Source organism: Botrytis porri (assembly GCF_014898465.1).
Source record: "Botrytis porri strain MUCL 3234 chromosome Unknown BPOR_016, whole genome shotgun sequence".
NCBI lineage: Eukaryota > Fungi > Ascomycota > Leotiomycetes > Helotiales > Sclerotiniaceae > Botrytis > Botrytis porri.
Window position 1 is genome coordinate 125,874 of NW_024066090.1, and position 19,805 is coordinate 145,678.

The 19,805-nt window shown below is 39.9% G+C and overlaps 4 protein-coding genes across 4 annotated transcripts; 1 reads left to right on the forward strand and 3 right to left on the reverse strand.

The window, feature by feature from the left end:
- Positions 1–7,552: 7,552 nt before the first annotated feature.
- On the reverse strand, positions 7,553–9,470 carry EAF01_010272 (uncharacterized protein; the record flags this gene model as incomplete). The annotated part of the gene is made up of 7 exons (XM_038918529.1): positions 7,553–7,714; positions 7,785–8,180; positions 8,245–8,909; positions 8,971–9,164; positions 9,212–9,278; positions 9,332–9,386; positions 9,444–9,470. 7 exons carry the CDS (start codon positions 9,468–9,470, stop codon positions 7,553–7,555), a joined length of 1,566 nt encoding a protein of 521 aa, XP_038765754.1.
- Positions 9,471–10,356: 886 nt separating this feature from the next.
- On the forward strand, positions 10,357–12,619 carry EAF01_010273 (uncharacterized protein; the record flags this gene model as incomplete). The annotated part of the gene is made up of 5 exons (XM_038918530.1): positions 10,357–10,435; positions 10,495–10,522; positions 10,991–11,226; positions 11,279–11,543; positions 11,591–12,619. The coding sequence occupies 5 exons, from the start codon at positions 10,357–10,359 to the stop codon at positions 12,582–12,584; spliced, it is 1,602 nt and encodes a 533-aa protein (XP_038765755.1). The 3' UTR covers positions 12,585–12,619.
- Positions 12,620–13,153: 534 nt separating this feature from the next.
- EAF01_010274 (uncharacterized protein) lies at positions 13,154–14,370 on the reverse strand. Its single transcript, XM_038918531.1, has 2 exons — positions 13,474–14,370; positions 13,154–13,319 (listed from the first exon to the last, which is right to left on the reverse strand). Exons 1-2 carry the CDS (start codon positions 13,797–13,799, stop codon positions 13,202–13,204), a joined length of 444 nt encoding a protein of 147 aa, XP_038765756.1. The 5' UTR covers positions 13,800–14,370; the 3' UTR covers positions 13,154–13,201.
- A 618-nt stretch (positions 14,371–14,988) lies between these two features.
- EAF01_010275 (uncharacterized protein) lies at positions 14,989–19,795 on the reverse strand (the record flags this gene model as incomplete). The annotated part of the gene is made up of 2 exons (XM_038918532.1): positions 14,989–19,480; positions 19,545–19,795. 2 exons carry the CDS (start codon positions 19,793–19,795, stop codon positions 14,989–14,991), a joined length of 4,743 nt encoding a protein of 1,580 aa, XP_038765757.1.
- Between the last annotated feature and the right edge of the window lie 10 nt (positions 19,796–19,805).

The window sequence follows — 19,805 nt, forward strand, 5'->3', positions numbered from 1 at the left end:
GCTGAGAAGTGGAGGATGAAGATTGAGGTCTTCCCGATGGCCAGCCGAATTTACAAAGAAAGGAGGTGTATCCAAGAATCCTTCTTGATCGAAATTAAAAGGGAGCGTGTACAAACGAACGTCGGTATTAAAATCAAGGTCGAAGTCGGAGTCGATTGTTGGAAGAGCCTTTCTTGATATCCTTTGGAGAATATCTCAAGGATCGTTTCTTGTGTAAAAAAAAGGTGCTTTTGTTGTCAGTGGTTGGTTGTGATTGTGATTGTGATTATGGTTGACAAACTAGGGCGTTCAATTCAACATGAAGTAGAAATCTTTTGGCGTTGGATGAATGAATGAATGAATGCTGGTTGGGTGGGTGGATGGATGGATGGTGGCGCGGATCCAAAGGAAATCAGCAGGCTTCAGCAGGCTTCGGCTTCTTTAGAACATGCAGAAGTCGAAAATGCGCAAGGCCAGTTGACCGGGAAGGTTCAAATGCAGATTTCTTAAGCTTTGTTTGAGACTTTTGGAGATGTTCTTAGGTTGTTCTTTTCCTCGCACTTTGTTATTTTAGAATCTTTCAAGCTCTCAATCTTTCGATCGTTCAAGCTTCCTTTCCTAGCACCGCCTAGGTATGTAGGTATGTAGGTATGTGTACCTGGGTAGATACAGTCAATGAATGGATAAGGTTGGTTGGTTGTCGAGTCGATTTGATTTGATTTGATTTTGGCTGATTGATTGATTCAGATCCAAAGTGCCCAGGTGGTGGTTTACGCAATCCTTTTTTTCCCTTGCCAAATTCACTTGTAACTGCTAATCATTTCCCTCATTTGCCGCTAAACAATATTAGGTGTGTTACAATACATGCGAATACCATTTATTACCCAGGTGGTATCAATTTACGAGTTACAGTTTAATAAATAATAATTATTATTATAGTAATAATACTAATAATGATACCTGAGTAAAGAGGGCGGAAGCATAGGTACGGAGTAGTCAATTATTTCAATGGCACACATATGATTGCACCTTGAACATTGCACAAGCAAGATTGCGAATTGCAAAAGATTGCCTGCGGACCCTAGGGTGGCTAGGTGGTTACCATATCCCTAAAAGGGGGTCTCTCCTTAGAGGGGTTTTTTTGTTCTCATCACCATAATCCTGGACTGAGTGATTGAAACAAGGGTGATTGGGCCTTCTTTTTGTGGAACTGTCGAGATTTAGAATCAAGGTACACATGTGAAATCGAATCAATATTATAATATTAGTATGCTAATATCTAAGTATTCATTATATTATATATTTTCTATCGTATAGGAAATGAGGGTTATATATAGTAATTGTAATATTCTTATAATATGGAATCTGATTTACAGTAAATGTGATTTTCAGATTAATTATATAATAGATATAAAGTCGAAGTTATTATAATCTTTTAATTTAGAATAAATTAATCTACTTAAAGTTAAATAATAGATTAAATATCGAAAAATTGAAGATTAGATTGATTACAGGAATTAAATTAATATAATTTAGTTTCAAGGTTTAATTCGGTTATTTTCAAATATCTTTTTTCTTCTCGTTAATTAGTATTAAGAAAATATATAAAGATTATATTAAACTACTTAGTACTTATTCGCGATAGTCTATAACTTTAGAATTATTATATTTTATTATTTTAAATATTAAGAAACTTTTTAATATATGAAGTTTATTTTAGGAGTATTATGTAGATTATAATAGAATGTAATAATATATATATATAATTAATATTTTAAATAGTTTTAATTTAAATATTAGTTATTATCCCCTAGACCATCATTATATAACGTCTGAGTGGTCCGTACATTGAACAAGATCATTAATATCTTTGTAAATAATATTAATAATAGGAAAATCAATAAATGTATAATATATAATAATTCCATTAATATAACTTCAATTAATATGGAATTTGATTTTATAGATGTAGGGACATTATGTCTAGATATCTCTTCTATTCCGGAAACAAGAAGTTCTTTCGAACCTATAAATTTTATCGATTTCGATTGAAAACTTATTCTACAAATTAATACTCAAGAATATAATATGTTCAATCTATTTTATATTTACTTTCTTATTAAAATATTAAAATCAATAATAGAATAAATAAATTTATATATATAAACACTAAAAGACATAGAACTTTCGAATTTATAAACATTTCGATAATATTTTATAATAATAAATAAGGTTTATTTATATTTAGGTATATATATATATATATATTAGTTCATATTGAATTTAAATTTGAAATCTATTAGAAGCATAATAAGGATATTAATATATATTCTTTTATATATTTCATATTAAGGAATAGATTTAAAGAGCTTTATATAAGATATTATATTAAATATCCTGAAATAAGTAATATTTACAAAAGAATAAGATATCATTTTGTTAATTCGAATTTTATATACTAATATACTTATTTATAAATAAATCCATTATTAAATTATATTCAGAATATTAATCTTTCAATATAGATATTTTAGAATTGAATATTAATCGATAAAGGTATAGTTTAATATTCTAACCAATCAAGCTTTATTACTACTATTAAATATATATCTATATCTATAGGATTTAAGATATGGATAATAATGGATCAAGGCTTCTTTATAATGTGAAATTGATATAAAATTAATAAAAAGAATAATCCTATGGATATAATTATATTCCTTCTTTTATAATTAATAGTAAATAAAAAATATATAAATCCTATGTAAATAATAATTCTATACTTAATGTAAAGATTATTTAAAGTATTATATTATATTTGTATTGATAATTTATTTATTTTCTATAACTTTTTGAAGTATATATGTTATTTAGAGTATATTGTAACAGGGATATATAGGTTTAATTCTAGTATTTATAAAGATTCGATCAATTTAAAGGTTCAAAATGCTAAAGATAATAAAATATTATAAAGAATAGTTCATTTTAAGATATCATTTTTAAATAATATATGTTTTATAATATAAAAGGATAATATAGTAATTTTAATATAATCTATGGTTTATAATGAAAAAACTTTTGTTAATAGGATATACAAAAGACCGAAAATTATCTCTTCAAAAGCTAAAACAGCTTGAGTATTATTTGAAAATGAATATAAGAAAGAATTATTTATTCTAATTCTTTTTAATAATTATAATTATAATATAAATACTGTTAATATAAGGAATCAATTATATATATTTATATTAGAGCATTAATAACAATAATATAGTGGTTATTAAGCTTTAAAATAATGGCTTTTTGTTATTGTTTTAGTTAATTATTATTTGATTTATAAAGAAATTATATTAAAGTATTTTATAATTAAATCTTTTAAGTATAATAATTTTCGAAAATCTTTTACTAATAAATTGATTACTAAATTTAAACTCAAATATTATTTTAAATATATAAAACAAATTCAATCAATTTCAATTAAGATTTATAATTCTCTTTAAGATTATTATTTTATATAATTGAAAGTAAAAAGAATTATTATACTTGTAAAGAATAGTTTTATAAAACAAAAAGGATTATATTAGGGAAAAAGTCTATTAATTTTAAATAAAAAGAAGTAAGGTATAAAAGTAAATAAGAATGTAAAGAATATAATATTTCTTTATATAATAATAATAAATGTTTCAATAATTATTATAGAATATAGTCCTAATATTATAAGAATTCTCAGAATCCTGATGTTCTGATTGATCACTAAGATCCCTGTTAAGCGAGGCGTCATATAATGACGGTCTAGGGGATATAAAACTTTAAAGATTATATTCATTTTATATTTCTAGAATCTCTTACATTTGTATTTTTTATATTCATTTTTATATTTAATTTACTACCTTTTAACTTCTAATTAAATCAAATAAAAGTATTTAATCAATTATATAGCGATTTTATGTCTATTATATAATGATTATAAAAAGCCCTCATCTCCTGTTATATATCTATTTATATATCCTCGAGTAGTAAATATTCAATTACAATTATACCATTCGATACACTCATGGTACTGGGTTTACCATCAGAACCAAATCCATCCTAACTTCTAACATACCCATGGCGTCCGGTTTGGTGCTATGTCAAGTCTGTTTCTAGGCCCGTTCCAATGGTATTCGCATATTGGTGAAGCAGAATCGCCGGATCTATTCTCAAGAGCTCTTGGTAGATCAATAAAAAGCTTCTAGTGATTTTAGTCTGATGAGTCTGACCATTCCGGTTCATCGTTTTCTCGCCCCTTGACGCTGAGAAGGTAGGATGTTCTTTTAAACGTCAAACGAATATATCGATAACCAATAGGATTTATCGACCTGTTGAGCCTGCAAGTCATGACTTCCTCATATTCCTCATCTTGGTTGATATGATTGAGTAAATTCCAAAAGTAGAGAGCGGCGCTCTTTGTTGGGTGTATAGCATGCTAACCATAAGTATTCTTCGATCAATGCAGAACGCTACCTACCTAGGTAATGTTTTTTCTTCTTCTTTCTTTTCGTGGCTCTATTTTCAGTCATGTGTCTACTCAGCTGGAATATCAAATAGCAGTTCTATTATACTCCAAACACCAACGAAAGATGACCAACCTCACCGAATAGTAGCAACTACGGTCTACCATCTCGTACAGCGGTAACAATATAGCTTAGCTGATGATAGGATACATTTATAATTCACAGGCTCACAGGCTCACAGCCTCAACTTGTTTACGCGTCCAAAATATTTTAAGTGGCACCTCTGCCCTGGCTGTCTATTAATACCCCTAGCTACTATCGAGATTCAGAATGGCCCGCTTCTTGACCATCGTTCGCTTTACGCGATTAGGATTAGCTTGAAATGCAATATCCTGGAAAGCATGCATGGAGAGAATACGGTTTGAATCCCAGATATCCTTGAGCAATGGGGCATGCAACAATCTGAAATCCCCTTCATGACCTCATCAATAACGCCGAATACAAATGGCTTCCAAGGTTCTCGACCAATTACTTGTTCTTATTCTCTGCCTTCTCACGTGAGCAATATCCTGCAAAGGACACCGGCGATCACAATAACGGTTTTTCCATATCCACTTCAACTCTAATTCTGAAGATCTTAAGGAAGATACAAACTGTCTTTTCCACTCCGAAACATGAAACCCCAATCAGTTCCGGTGAAGCTTACCTGGCAAGCCTGGCTGGCCGTTACAACTCACGGAATACAAAACGGAGTATCGTACGTACTCGTAGAGCCTTTTGAGTTCAACTCGTTCATCAGGTTACATCTGCATGATGGATCAATTTCGGACCAATTTCCCAAGATAATCCACACACTATCATTCATCAGACTCTGAAGGTGCCTTCTTACACGTGATATATTTCTCCATCAGGATGCAAAAAGTTAATGAGATCTACTGCTGTGATATTTCTGTCATCTTTCATCTTTTCGTGTAAAGCTTGGCGGCGCAGGTACCGGTCGGGATGATGGAATAGGTGTCGTGTTTGAGATCATAGAAAGCGTATGTACGGATCCAACTCATATCGGTAAAGGGGTGTGATTGAAGGATTCGGGTTTTATATCGGGTTTTGCATCGAGTTTTCCAAAGAGTCTCGTAAATAATTAACATGTACCGCAATTTCAGATTCTAGTACGGTAGTACCGGAAAGCTTCCTAGGTAATGATGGTACTTGTAATTATAAAGAGTTGAAGGTGGCTCTGGGATCTAGAATAGTTTCATATTCACGAAGCTACTACTATTGAAACGTTATAATCTGCATGCATGTTACTGACATCCAGTACAGACTATACAATACCATCTTTATCAACAACGGTACCTACCAATCATCATACTTTCTTTACGATCTTACGTGTACATTCTTACTTTGTCCTCATCATATATTAGCCATCCCAAAGCTTCCAGAGTCAAGACATTCGATACATAGGTACTCGAGTCTCACAGTCCTCTTGCAGAACCGTGAAAGTCTCACATTTCCTCAAGTAAATCATTTGTGTCATCATACTTTGTTCAATCATCAATCACCCAAACGTCAAGGATTTCTCTTACCTTACTCTGATCCTATCGGTCTGGACCAAGTGTAAGGGTACATAAGTTGAGGATCTACCGTAGATTACAATTTATGGAGATTTGATTGAAAGCCAATATGGTGGGCTTTCAAGACATATGAAGCATCCAAGTGGCATGTATGTATTTTGTTTCATGTTTTTTTTTATGTCGATTACTTTTGCTGTTCGTATTGAGAGAGTTAGTGCAGAGGCTGTGCAAGGGAAGGCCCGTTTTTACTCTCGAGTTGAGTTGATTATAATTTATATTCCGGGTGTGTGCAAGCACAAAGTTATGCTTGCAACGTTGACCCACGAGCTCCATTGTAAATCGTTTAAGTAAGGAAAACATACAAAGTTTACTCTGTATATCAAACCTTCAACGGCTTACCAAAATGGTCCTTCCATTTTGTGGAGCGCTTTCGTCCGAAGTAAATACGTACACTGTATGGACGTACCTATTAATATATTCAAAATTGTTGTTACCAGATTTCGAGTTTAAATTTCCGGACATGACGGAGAGAAATTGCGACAATTTGGCAGATTCTGGTCATCAAAAGGATCGACGAAGAATAGTCAATCATCTAGCAGTGATTTATTGTCTCATAGTAGACAAATTGTCACCGCTTTCTTGACAAGTGCCTGTGTTTACATCAGAGATGTTGTTTCATGCTTCAGGTAAGATGGGCTTCACAGTCTAGATTTGAGATATCAATACCAGATGCAAGAGTTTCATACCTGTCAGGCTCAATAGACTCTTGTTCTCCAGGTCCAATAGTGTGTTTGGAGAGCGAGGTTTCAATCGAAATTCGCCATGGGCAAGAATTACACAGAGAGTGGCGATGGACACCACAGCTGCTTAAAATCTTCCTCACTAAATTGAATTACAGCTTTATATAATGGATTTGAACGTCCTACCTACAAGTTGTAAGCTTTTACAATTTTGATATATAAATCTGGTTATACATATCCACCCAGAGAAATTTGCATTGTTCATATACTCTTTACTGGTAATTAGTTGCGAGATTCCTACGAAAATTGTGGACAGCTTGGATTCAACGACAAAGCATACAACGCGATGATGAAATCTTTAGAGTGTAGGATATCGTTGCCTTGCATTCCATCACTCACTTCTGTTGAGATACAAAATTCAGTCTCAAAGAACCCGAACGATATTCTGGACATTCTGTGTACTCTCTCAACCAAACCTCAAAACATCAGAAGGACACTTCTGTATATCATTTCCGTAATTTCTATTACCTTACAATCTAGCACAGCAATGGGTAGGGACTTGGTCGCAAGATATGTGCCCCAGCATTCATTTCGAGTATATACATATCACACAGCATCGCATAGGACAGCTAGCCAAAGAACAATCACTCATATCATCCAAGTCCACAGCACCAATTCAACAATTCAATAAATAGTCAATATTAATATTCGGGTATCCAATTTCTATATCCATAAAGGATACTATCATAACTTCATAACTGATCCATCATGCCACACCCATGGCTGACTTGGCACCAGTGCGATGCTTCTCAAGGTCCCCTTGATAGTGCTCAACGTCAACCCCGTTCTTATCACTAATTTCTTGAGCTCTTCTCTCGATATCCGCGGCGTAGCCGGCGTTGTACGATGCTTTGTCTGTTCCAGGAACCTGTTTTGCTGTTAGGATTTGGATTTCTTAAATGTGTGGTGCGAGTTAGTGATAAAAAGGAAAAACTTACGAGAAGAGGTGCATGAGTAAAAAGATAGTTCATTTCTTCCAAAGGCTTTCTCGCGGTTTCGGGCAAGAATAGGTAGAAGAATAGCGCATTGGTGAAATTACAAATGATGAAGACGAAGTAGAATTTGTATCCAATGTTGGTCATGGCCGTATCGGTGATTTGACCGATCAGCGTGTTGAAGGCGAAGGAAACCATGGTTGCGATGGAGACACCCTTAGAACGGGTACGGGTGTCAAAGATTTCGGCGGGGATTACCCAGGAGAGAGGTCCGCAGGTACAGGAGAAGGAGAAATTGTACAGCCAGGTCATGATGATGAAGCCCCAGGATGCGCCGATGTTATGGTTGGTAGCGGGCGGAAAGCTGGCGATGAGGACACATGCAATGAGGAATGTGAGCTGGAGCGATTGTTAGTATTTTGTGATCTCGCATGTATAGGAAGTGAGGAATTGGATGACTAACCATATTAAATAGATTACCCCAAATCAAAGGCCATCTTCGTCCCAACTTATCAATGAACAAAACACAACACGCTTCCCCAAGCAAAGCAATGATATTGTTGATAGCTTGATATTTCAAAGCATCACTTCCTACAATACCAATCTGTCCATAGATCTTTACGGAATAGTACTGGATTGCGGAAACACCAGTCATTTGTACCGATGCCTGTAAGGCACACGCGATAAATAATCGACGGAAAGATGACTTGTTCGTGAACAATTCCAAGTAAGATTTTGCCTCATGCTCATGCTCAAACGTAATGCTGTCTTGGATTTGATCAAATTCGGCTCGGACCCATGGATCATTTTCATCCCCATGGGCGTGCAATCTGGCGAGCGTTTTGAGTCCCTTGTCTGGATATCCATGATCGATGAGCCAACGTGGAGATTCGGGAAAGAGGAAAATGAGACCGGCGAGAACAACGGCGGGAAGCAGTTGGAGTCCCAGTGGTAAGCGCCATTGTGCAGAGTTGCCTTTGATGCCAACATATGTTCCGTAACTGATCCACCCGGCGACGAGAGCACCAATTCCCAACATGAATTGTTGTAAGGATGTGATGCGACCTCGAATGCTGGGATGTGCGATTTCGGCTTGGTAGAGGGGGATAATCATAACGAGGAAACCAACTAATGATAGTTTGTTAGTGATGGGTCGTTAAAGCAGAATTGCTAAGTTTTGATATCTTACCTCCTAATCCGGCAATCCATCTACCGGCCCAAAGATGATGAATATGCTGTGCACCGGTTTGGAGACCGCCTCCGAGTATAAAGATAAGACATCCTGCAAAGATGGTCCATCGACGACCGAATCTATCTCCAACTGGACCTGCAAGACCGGAACCACAGAATGCTCCTCCCGTGAAGAAGGATACTACGATACCACTGAGCCAGTTAGTTCTGTATCGTATCACTGGAAGAGGGCCTCTTACATTTCTGTTGAAGTTGGTCGGAATCTTTCGACGAATGTTTCACTTGCAACGACTTCGGCGATAACACCTAATTTACTGTTAGAGCTGACAACCAGAGTCTTGAGTATACAATATACGTACCTAGATCATAACCATAAAGAATAGAACCCACTGAGGCGAAAACACCCACGAGAAACTGTGATTCAGTATTAGCGAAGACCACGAACACTGAGTTCAAGCATGTAAATCTTACCTGATAAACTTTTGGAGACAGAACCATGGCTGTAACAATGCTCGAAAGCTTACAGTATCAATTAAATAAATGTTCTCGAGAAGAGATACTGATCAAGAGGGATCAACTTTCGCAAGGGAAATCTTCACATCTTATATTTCTTCACTTCACATCACAGTTTACCAACACCAACAACATGCCATATGATAACACGCTAGTTATGCGGGGATCCTGGGGAAATGGCACCTGGGAGCTCCCGACATGGCAATCTACGATAGTCTTCTAGCTCTCCGCATGTGGGAACCAGCCACTGCTTTGTTGTGATTCGTCCCAGAGCATATCCTATGCATCTTAGTACGCAGGGATACCTCGGCGCAAGAATGCCTATTGGTACGCATCTGCATGTTCGATTAATGTACGGTAATGACTTCCTTCCTCTCGCAAGTTTTCCAAGCATTTATGGAGATTGACCGCGACTTGCTCTTGCTACCTACCTAGGCATTTTATAGAGGGCGTGAGCAGACTAGGATGTGCAAGTCCTAACGTGGGGTGCGGAGACGTACAGTCTCGCTTGTTGGTGGCTTGAGATTTTCCATCCAGTCAGAGAGCCTCGCTTGTCAGGAGGGCGCGTGCAGTTTCGGATTGCATCGTCCAATGGCTCGGAGCAATGTATATGCGCACCAATGAGCGCGCAGAGTGGTGATTCGCTACCCGCACTTCTTCTGGTTTGTGCGTGTGGATTTGTGAGTCGATATCGTCGTATCAGGTGGATAAGGTGGAGACGGGAGACTTGTCTTCAGTCTTGTTAGACGCTTCCAAGGTTTATTAAGATGGCAGTATTCCGTGGGCAGCGCTTTATGTTGTTTGTTTCATCCCGTGAGGTAAGGAATAGTATTACGACACGGATTTGACGAGGGAAAGAGATATTGTGAAGATGACGACGTTTACGAGAATACCCGATGGGGAGACGCCTTCGATTAGTATTGATGCGTCGAGGAGGTTGTCGAAGATTGGTATGTTTGAGAGAGCTTTACAAGTTGATTGATATGAAGGTATACTGACTTTGAAATAGACCCTATGATATATGGAGGGTTTATGGAGTGAGTGGTACTTTTGTATATCTTCAAAGTCTAGTGTTGTTTGACTACTTGGCAGCGTTCTTATGAGGATATGTTTGATCTCTTCTAAAACTAGAGTGCCATCTGAATCCGCATGATCTGAGTTTAGAATGAGAATATCTCTATATGGTGGTGCTCGCTGAAAGTTGGAGCGAGAAGCCATCATCTTAACTATGTTTTGGCTGTATTTCAAGATAGTTCAATTTTCAAATAATGTCAAAAATGGCATTCTGTGCAAATCTTGTCATCCCCTGGATACTAGACCTTCTCGAGTGAGAAAGTCCATGTATACACCACAACCGGTTGAAAATGCAATGTCATTTTCACACCATTCCATTCTACATCACCTGAAAGTTTCCCACATCACGAGCTCGTGGTCTAGGGGATAGATTACATGTATCTCAACTTGAAGCTATTTCTCCCGCCTGTATATCTGCTCACACGTAGTAGACATATGGGCCGTTGCATTTACGGCGGAATATACGATACTGGAAACCCTCTCTCCGACAAACATGGTTACCGCACGGATGTTCTCGGCGCGCTCCGCGAACTCGATATTCCTGTGATACGCTACCCTGGTGGAAATTTCATCGCTACTTATCACTGGGAAGATGGCATTGGGCCTAGAGGAAATCGACCTGCTCGACCTGAACTTGCCTGGTTAGGAACTGAGACGAATGAATTTGGTATTTGTTCTCCTTACTTGTTCGCTTGGGCTCGGAAGCTAACTGTATTCAGGAACTGATGAATTCATGCATTATCTTAGTGTTCTTTCAGAGGGAAAGGAAAAACGAGTCGAGCCCTATTTCTGTCTCAATATGGGAACAGGAACACTGACCGAAGCATTGGCATGGGTAGAATATTGCAATGGTACCCGAAATACCTACTATGCCAATCTTCGAAGAAAAAATGGACACGAAGAACCATACAATATCAAATACTGGGCCCTAGGAAACGAAGTTTGGGGGCCGTGGCAAGTTGAGCAAATGACTGCTGAAGACTAGTACGTTCCATCTCCCACCCCAAGAAATCAAGACTAAATCAACCCAGCGCCAAAAAAGCCCTCCAGTGGTCCAAAGCTCTCCATCTCCTCGATCCATCCCTTCAGCTCATCCTCTGTGGTGAAACTGGTCTCTCACCTTGGGATCTCACCGTGTTACTACCTAATATTCACCACATAACTATGCACAGTATCCACATCTACAGTACCTCATCCCAACATCTCCCCAACGCCCTCTCACCCCTACAAGCAGAAACCGCCATCGAATCCGCCGCCTCCCTCATCCAAATCGCACGCATCCAAGCTAAAATTCCCCCCTCGGTACCTGTCCCCAAAATCTGTTTCGACGAATGGAACGTCTGGGATCCATTACGTGCTCCCGGAGAAGAGGGAGCCGAGGAAAAATACACTCTAAGCGATGCTCTGGCCGTCGGTGTATGGTTGAATGTTTTTATTCGCCAGAGTCGATATGTGGGGATGGCAAATTTGGCTCAGAGTGTCAATGTCATTTCTCCATTGATGACAAGCAAAGATGGGATTATTAAACAAACGAGTTGGTGGCCATTATGGCTGTATAGTAAATATATGCGCGGATGGACTCTAGGACTCCATGTGAGAGGTGGAGCGTACGAAGGGGTTCAGGAACCAAAGTGGCTGGGAAGTGTAGTGGGTGAACAGGGAGGAGCGAGCTGGTTGGATGTAGCCGGAAGTATAGATGAGGATGGAGTGATTAGTTTGTGTGTTGTGAATGTGAGCGAGGAGGAGAGTTTCGAAACGGATTTATTGGGGGTGAAGGGTGAGGTTGAGGTTTTTACGATCACTGGAGATAATGTGAAGGTGACAAATACGGCGGAGAAGGAGGAAGTGGGTATCAAGGAAAGTAAATGGGATGGGAAGGGTAAATATACTTTTGGGAAACATTCGCTTACGATGTTGAGATGGGCAACGGGAGAGAAGGTTGTGGAAGTTAAGAGGGGTGAGGGAGAGAGATTGGATACGAGAAAGTTGGCGTGGGCAGGTGATAGGGAACTCGAGAGATCTTAAGTGTGTTATAGAAATATAATTGTTAAAGGAATTCTGTGCAAGTAGTGTGATGGGCTCTTCGTCAATGACTGGTGCTAGTCCCTTCAATCATCTGTACTTGAAAGTTGATAGGTTTTACCAACTTTCAAACATCTTCTCCTAGTCTATCTCTTTCACTCTGATACTGGAAATTCCTTTTCCTCAAGAGTTACAATAATAGTATTATGAAACGATAGATTGCTTAAAAGGTTCAGGTGCTAGTTCCCAATGAACTTACTCTTATCGTTTCAGGTGAATCGTTGTTCCCAACTTCATGAACTCCGGGAACCTTGGTAAGTGAATTCTTACAATGAAATTTCATATTCAATTAGTCGTATCATGGCCCAAATAACATGGCCGGCTTCACATGTATAGTATCTCACCAACCATCTACCCAAAAACGATTTGACTCCATCGCATGTCAGTAATCCACCCATATGAAAAAACTCTCATTAATTCGCACAATTAAAATTTTAAACTCTGTATTCAGCAATACCTCTTTATGAAAATCTTGCCACTCCCTCCACATCTACATCCCCTCCAAACACCAACCGCCTCCCGCAAAATAAGTCCAATCTAACACCTACCCTCATCTCTCATCACAAAACTCCAGCAACAATCACAGCTCCCGCGGCCATCACAACCACTCTTCCAGCATTACACGATCCACAAGAAGCTCCCGCAATCTCTGTTCCTCCCGCAAGAATCGGTTCATGCCTATTTAGCCGAAGTTAGCATATATTTCTCTATAATCTAAACCACTATCCCATCTCCCATTTCCCCTTTTCTCCTCAACCCAAAAGCCAAACACAATAACCGCAATCCAAAATCCGACTCCCCACTCTCAAACAACAGAAGAGAAAACACATACCATCCACAATGAACCAAAGTCATCCGCGTAACACAACTCCAATAAGTAGTCTGATGATATTTTTCCCAAAGCTGAATATCCTCTACACTCGGCGCGGTTGTAATTAACGAATCCTCTTCACTCGTTTCGCTCGATCCAGAAGCTTGAAATCCCTCCCTAGGATTCCCATTCCTCCAATCTTTCCGAATCAAGAACGGAATCGCTGATGATGATGACAATGTAGGAATAGTAGTTGTACCCGTGAAAACCGGTGTCGGCGCCAACAATGACGAAGCGATGATAACAGGCAAGAAACTCCAGACGACAAGTAGTGAGATAATTTTCATATTTCTTTAAAGTATCTGGGTTGGGTCTTGAGCCGAGTTTAACTCGTATTCTGCACTTCAGAAAGTGCAAATCTTCAGACTGACTCGAAGACAAGACAATTTCGGACTCGGGGCGTTTTTGAATATACGATTGTTTGTTTCACACTCAAATTGTCAGTTCAGGAATCGAAACGTCGAGAGATAGAATGTAGCTTCGAGGACTGAGCATGTGATTCCAGATCGAGGGCAGGTTTCTTTGGGTAAACACAAATGATGACTGGCGGGGTAGAATTCGTATATATGCGGCGCGGGATAATGTGGTGATTCTTTGGAAGTAGACGTATTAGACCGACTGTTTCTTGAATAAATGTACTCGAGAAGAAGTGATAGCTAAAATTGATATCAAAAGGTTTCCAAGATCCTATATACAAGAGTACGTATACAAAAATAACAGAAAGAATATTGCGACAAGAGATATATATTCGCAGTATTGCATAGAGATGTAAGATTACATGTGTTCAGTAAAACAAAGATATCTAAACCCATACTTGCGAATCAATGTATCACAACACTAAATGAATCTTCCACATCTTGAAATCAAGAAATATGACTTCAAAGAAAATGAGTGGAGAGAGGTAGAAACAGTTCTAGAAGAAAAATCCTAAACCCTATTAGCAAGCAAGAACAATCGAGAGCCAGTGCATTGTTCTTGGCTGAACACCGACTAAACGAGGGTCTCGCATAACATACGTCAAGGATGAGATGAAACGAAACAAAAAGAATTCCATACAACTAGGTTGGAAATCAAAAGAACACTGCAAAATGAACCACCTGGAAAGGGTTGATAACGAAAGAGAAGATCAAGGAGGAACATAACTCCTGAAATGTTAGAAGCAGAATATTCAAAGTAGGTATTGGCACTGCATGCATGCGCCGCCTTTATCCACTGACGAGGAGAGACAACTAACTCAAAAGCAGAATGAAGTCCGATGTGATCACAGTTTTAAAGGTCCAGAGAATACAAAAATAAGTCAATAATAATTATCTGTTATTGTATTATTTTTGTAGCTACCTGTTGTAACTTACTATTTTGCTAGCTGCTGCATAATTCTCTGCTTCTTCTCTCTTTACAAATAGTATTTGCCAAAAATAGCACACCATTCGAAATGAATCTTGACATTGACTTTCCGGCATCTGGTATCTAACATGCTCAAAACCTTTTTTTGGAAGTTTTGGTGTTCAGAGAAGTGTTTGTTGCACCTCCCAAGCTATTACTCCCTTGTCTCTTTAATCCTCTCAAATTACTTTTTGTCTTTGCTCCCCATCCTACCTGAATTTCTTCACCCCTGTTTGAGCCTTCGCCGTTCAATTTCTCCTTTTCAGATTCGGGCTCTATATCGCTTGAAAGGGTCAGATCCATGTATTGCGAACTTGGTGGTGCTTTAGATGTTTTAGGCGTGGTCTGATCTTCTTCATCAGAAGATGGATCAAATGCAGCAATAGTCTTCTTTGATTTAATTCCAGTTCCCTTTGGTTCGAGCTCGGCTTTCACCTGCACTGTATCCGACTCTGAGTCTGAATCATCAAATGCCACCAACGGTTTCTTACTCTTATCGTCTGTCGGAATTGCTGAAGACTGTGTATCGTCGAATGCTGTCAATGTTTTTCTCGTCCCAGTGATAGCCTGCGGGTTTTTTGGCGGAGGCTGTGAAGCGTTCTTCTCAGGCTTCTTCAAAGACTGGGAAGGCTGGCTGAGAAACTCTTCAACAGTTGGAAAACCATCCGATGAAGGTACAGCCTTATCGTCCTCAGCAGGTTTGCTAGATGAATTGGATCGGTGTGGAGGAAGCTCAGGCTCATCGCCATCATGTGTTGCCATATCCATTGTTGTAAGATCTGTTTTGGCGTCATGAAGTTCCTGGTTTCGTATATTCTCAAAACTGAAATCTGGTTGCCGTCCATGGTCAGTGACCAAACTTGCGAATGATGATTGCCCCGATGACTTTGGGTCTGCTGCTCTACAATCTACCTCAACCGTGTCAAGTGTTTGGTCTGTCTCAACTGGACTAGATACATTTCTACGCGGCTGAAGGGCTTCCCACGATGCCTGAGCCTTGTTGACATCGATGTTCTTAGTGGTTGGCTTGGTATGAGTGCTCTGTAAGTTTGGAACTACTTGTGGCACTCTTGTTGTCAAGTCCTTTTGAATAGTTGAATCAGACTCTAGGTTTGCAGACACTTCTGGTTTATCATGGTTTAAAACGCTTGAAGGTTCTTGGGATCCTACAGTGTGCCAACTCGATTGTTGCCCGTTAGGAGAAGTAATTGACTGTGGTTGTCGGATCGGTGAGCTCGACCCGAAACCATTGAATTTTGGCGAAAACGAGGTTTGGTCAATTTCATCCATTGGCTCCGTCCTCATTTCATCGTGCTTAAGCGCTTCTTCACCCTTTTCCAAATCGTTGAGAGCAAAATCTCGGACTATGGAGGAGGGTACATTAGAGCGAAAACCAGCTTCCTTGATAAGATGTGATATATTTTCCTTAGCATTATCAGTGATTGATTCCGGTAATGCTTCAGCTTGAAGATACTCTAGCTTCGAATTGCGTGGCGTACTGATTGTGTCTGCAGCTTTAGCGGGAGCTGGTGGATCTGTGTCATAATACTGTGTCTCTGTGACATGGGAGCACTGCGTTTCATCTAAGTTTTCGTTGCTTAAAGTCACGGATTCATCAGTCGCCATGCCATTTTTGGAAATTTCGGTAGACAGGCTTACTGGGGCAGAGGCGACAATCTTCGGTTCGACAAGCTCGTAGAAGGTGATGACCATTTCTCCATTGTCCTCTTCCTCTTCTTCCTCTTCTTCATTAGGCATTTCAAACTTTCCCCAAATCCTTTCTCCATTTTCATCGTAATGCTTCACCGGATAATCTCTGTCTCTTCTTGCCAAAGAAACTGTGATATCACCATTATCGTCGACATTCAGAACGGAGGCTGTACGATAAGCTGAAATTTGTGGTTGCCATTTTGTAGATTCGTCCATAAGCATTTGCTTGAAGGTAATGATCATACCAGATTTTACCACGTTTGGTTCTAGATTTGGCAGAGTAGCTGGATCTTCTGGGAGTTCGACTAGATCAGGAGTTTCTTGAATAAGATCTCCCATGTCAGTCCTGAGCTCCACACTCTCAACTTGTCTCGCTGGCGGCTCCGTCGATTGTGTCTCCGTGACTCCTTCCTCGTAGCTTGGCTGGTATGATTCGTCAAAATACTCCTCCCGTTCTTCAGAGTGTGTTTGCTTTCCATTGCGTCGCTTTCGTTTCTTTGAACCTTGTGAATCTTCATTATGCCCTTGGGCCTGGTTCTTCTTCTTGCCACCTCTATGATTTTGCTGCTGAGGATCCCATCGCTGAACGAATGGAAACGGAGGCTCACTTAATACAACACCTTCTTGACAACATTCGACCGCTCGATAGACAGCAACCTTATCTCTCCATCCATCGTTATTAACAGCGAGAACGTCTGTCTCTTGGGCAAGAACTTCTTCAGGTGGGTTGACAGTTTTAGAAACACGGACTTCTTTCATCAAGTCGTCGCGAAGCTTGTCCTCGTCCTTCTTAGTCTTCGGGTTCTTCATACCAAGTGCACCAAATAACAATCGACGGCCGGCACCCACGTCCAATTTCGCTCGTCGTGATTTAGCCTGTTGATTTGTACTTGATGGCGTGGATTCAGAATCCTCTTGTAGATCCGCATTGGCGATATCGGGATCTTCAGTGGGGTTCGAAGCGTCATTGCCAGCTTTAGGCGCACTGCTTACCATTTCGGGGACATCGACATCCATAGTATCAACTACAGTCTTACCAGTTATCGGAGACACCTCGATACCGCCGGATGCAAGAGACGCAAGCAATTCACGTCTACGAGCCTCAAACTCATCGGCTTCGGAGAGTGCTTTTTTTGTTCCATTCTGAATTTTGACAGAGTTGGCGTTGGCTCTCAATACTGCTAGCGCGGCAGATGCTTCTTCGGGAGAAGTGCTATCATTGACTTCTAGCTGGTTGAATTCAGCCGTTTTAGTGTCCTCTGGAAGAATACCTCGCTCTTTAAGCTTGGCAAGAGCGATACCCTGTTTACGACGCTGATTCCTGGAGTGCGTTGCTTTCTTGCCCTGTTTAGGAGGCACAGGAACTCGTGGTTTTGGAAGAACTTTGCCGGTAGATGGGTTAGACTCTGGCTTAGCAGCTTCAAAAACTGGCGCAGCCTGTCTACTTGATTTGACTTCCGGTGCTTCATCATCGCTCGAAGAATCGCTATCACTATCACTATCAGACGATGAGGATGATGAGTCGGCAGCCTCACTAGAATCGTCTCCGCTAGACGAATCATCGCTATCATCACTACTGCTGCTTGAATCCGCTTCGGAAGACGATTCCGAGGAATTGTCACTATCAATTGATATTTCATCATCATTCGGCCTGAGATCTATTGCTGGTGTAGAGGTAAGCCCGTTGCTCAAATTTCTACCTGCAGAGGTGCTACCATTACTAGTAGAAATGGTCGTTGGACCGGTTTCAAACTTGGTATGTTTTGGCTTTGAGTCGGGAGCACTCTCCATAGCTTCAGCCATATAAGATAATGCTTTGCCTGAAGTTATCGAACCTGGCGGTAAGCCGTGCTGATCATAGTGTTGAAGTAACGCGTCTTCCTCCTCCTCCTCCGAGCCGGATTCTTCATCGTCTAAATCCATGTTATTGGTTGATGCCGGACCATTTTGCTTGGATGTAATTTCTGCTTCACTGCCTTTAGAGACTTGGGCTTTAGACGAGACCTTCGGTGACTTGGGGCGATTAGGATATAATTGTAAGATAGAGCTCTTCGGCTTGGCAGGAACGTATCCTCGAACCAGAGCCTCATAGGCATGGGATATGTCTCCATCAGAACCTTTTAAAACAAAGTTGACAACTGACATGGAGGCGTTGGGAAAAGCAGTATGCAATTTGAAAATTTTTGCTCTTGTTGATGGGTTCTTGACACTTGAGAGGACAGCCCGGTCGGCAGCAGATAGCTCGTCAACATCGCCAGATTTTTCCGTTTCGTTATCGAGAGCAGTTGAGTTGGGCTGGTCATCTTGAAACCCCTCAAATTCTCCCTCGTCATCCTCTGAATTTTCTTCCTCCAATCCTGGCTCAAAGTCTTCATCGTCTTCTTCGTCATCGTCTTCGAAATCTGCATGAAGGACGAGTTGTCGGTCGTCTGTTTTCTCAACCTCGTCATCGCTCTCTTCATCGTCATCCTCGAAATCTGCATGAATAACTAATTGTCGACTTTCTGTATCCGCGACTTCCTCGTCGCTTTCTTCCCCTTCCTCTTCTTCTTCGTCCTCATCCTCGTAATTGTCTGCAGTTGGATCAAAATCATCGTCGTCTTCATCGTCTTCATCTTCGTCAACTTCTGGTCGGAAAGTAATTCTTTTGGCTGCTGGCTCATTATCTTCGGCATCCTCTGATTCCTCATCTTCATCGACTGTGATTCTGCGTCGTTTGCGAGGGGGGATCTCAATTTCTGGGCGGTTTATTGGCTTCCTCAACATAGGTCTTCCAAACGCGACACCGTCAACTAAATGTCTCCCATCCGCCGAAATTTGATGCCTTCCAGATATTCTTCGCGCTCGCAGATCATTAGTGAGAAGTGGGCGAATGCTAAAGAATGGAATGTTAATATTTATTTCTCGCAAATGTGTAATGAATGCTAGCTCAAACTCACATTACTTCATCTTCTTCCTTCATTACTTTATCGACAGGCTGAAAGTGTAAACATTCATAATTGAGCCCTCCCTTTCCTTTCACCTCAACAGCATAATCCTCCATCCCCCATTCTGTAGATTCGATGGGAATAACATCATTAATTTCATTTAGTAATTCTGACACTGTAGGTGCGGATGTTGAGGTATTGACATCCCAGATAATGGGGCAGTCAGGAAGATTGTGCCTGCGCACATTTAAACGTAGTCTCATGTTGGCGATG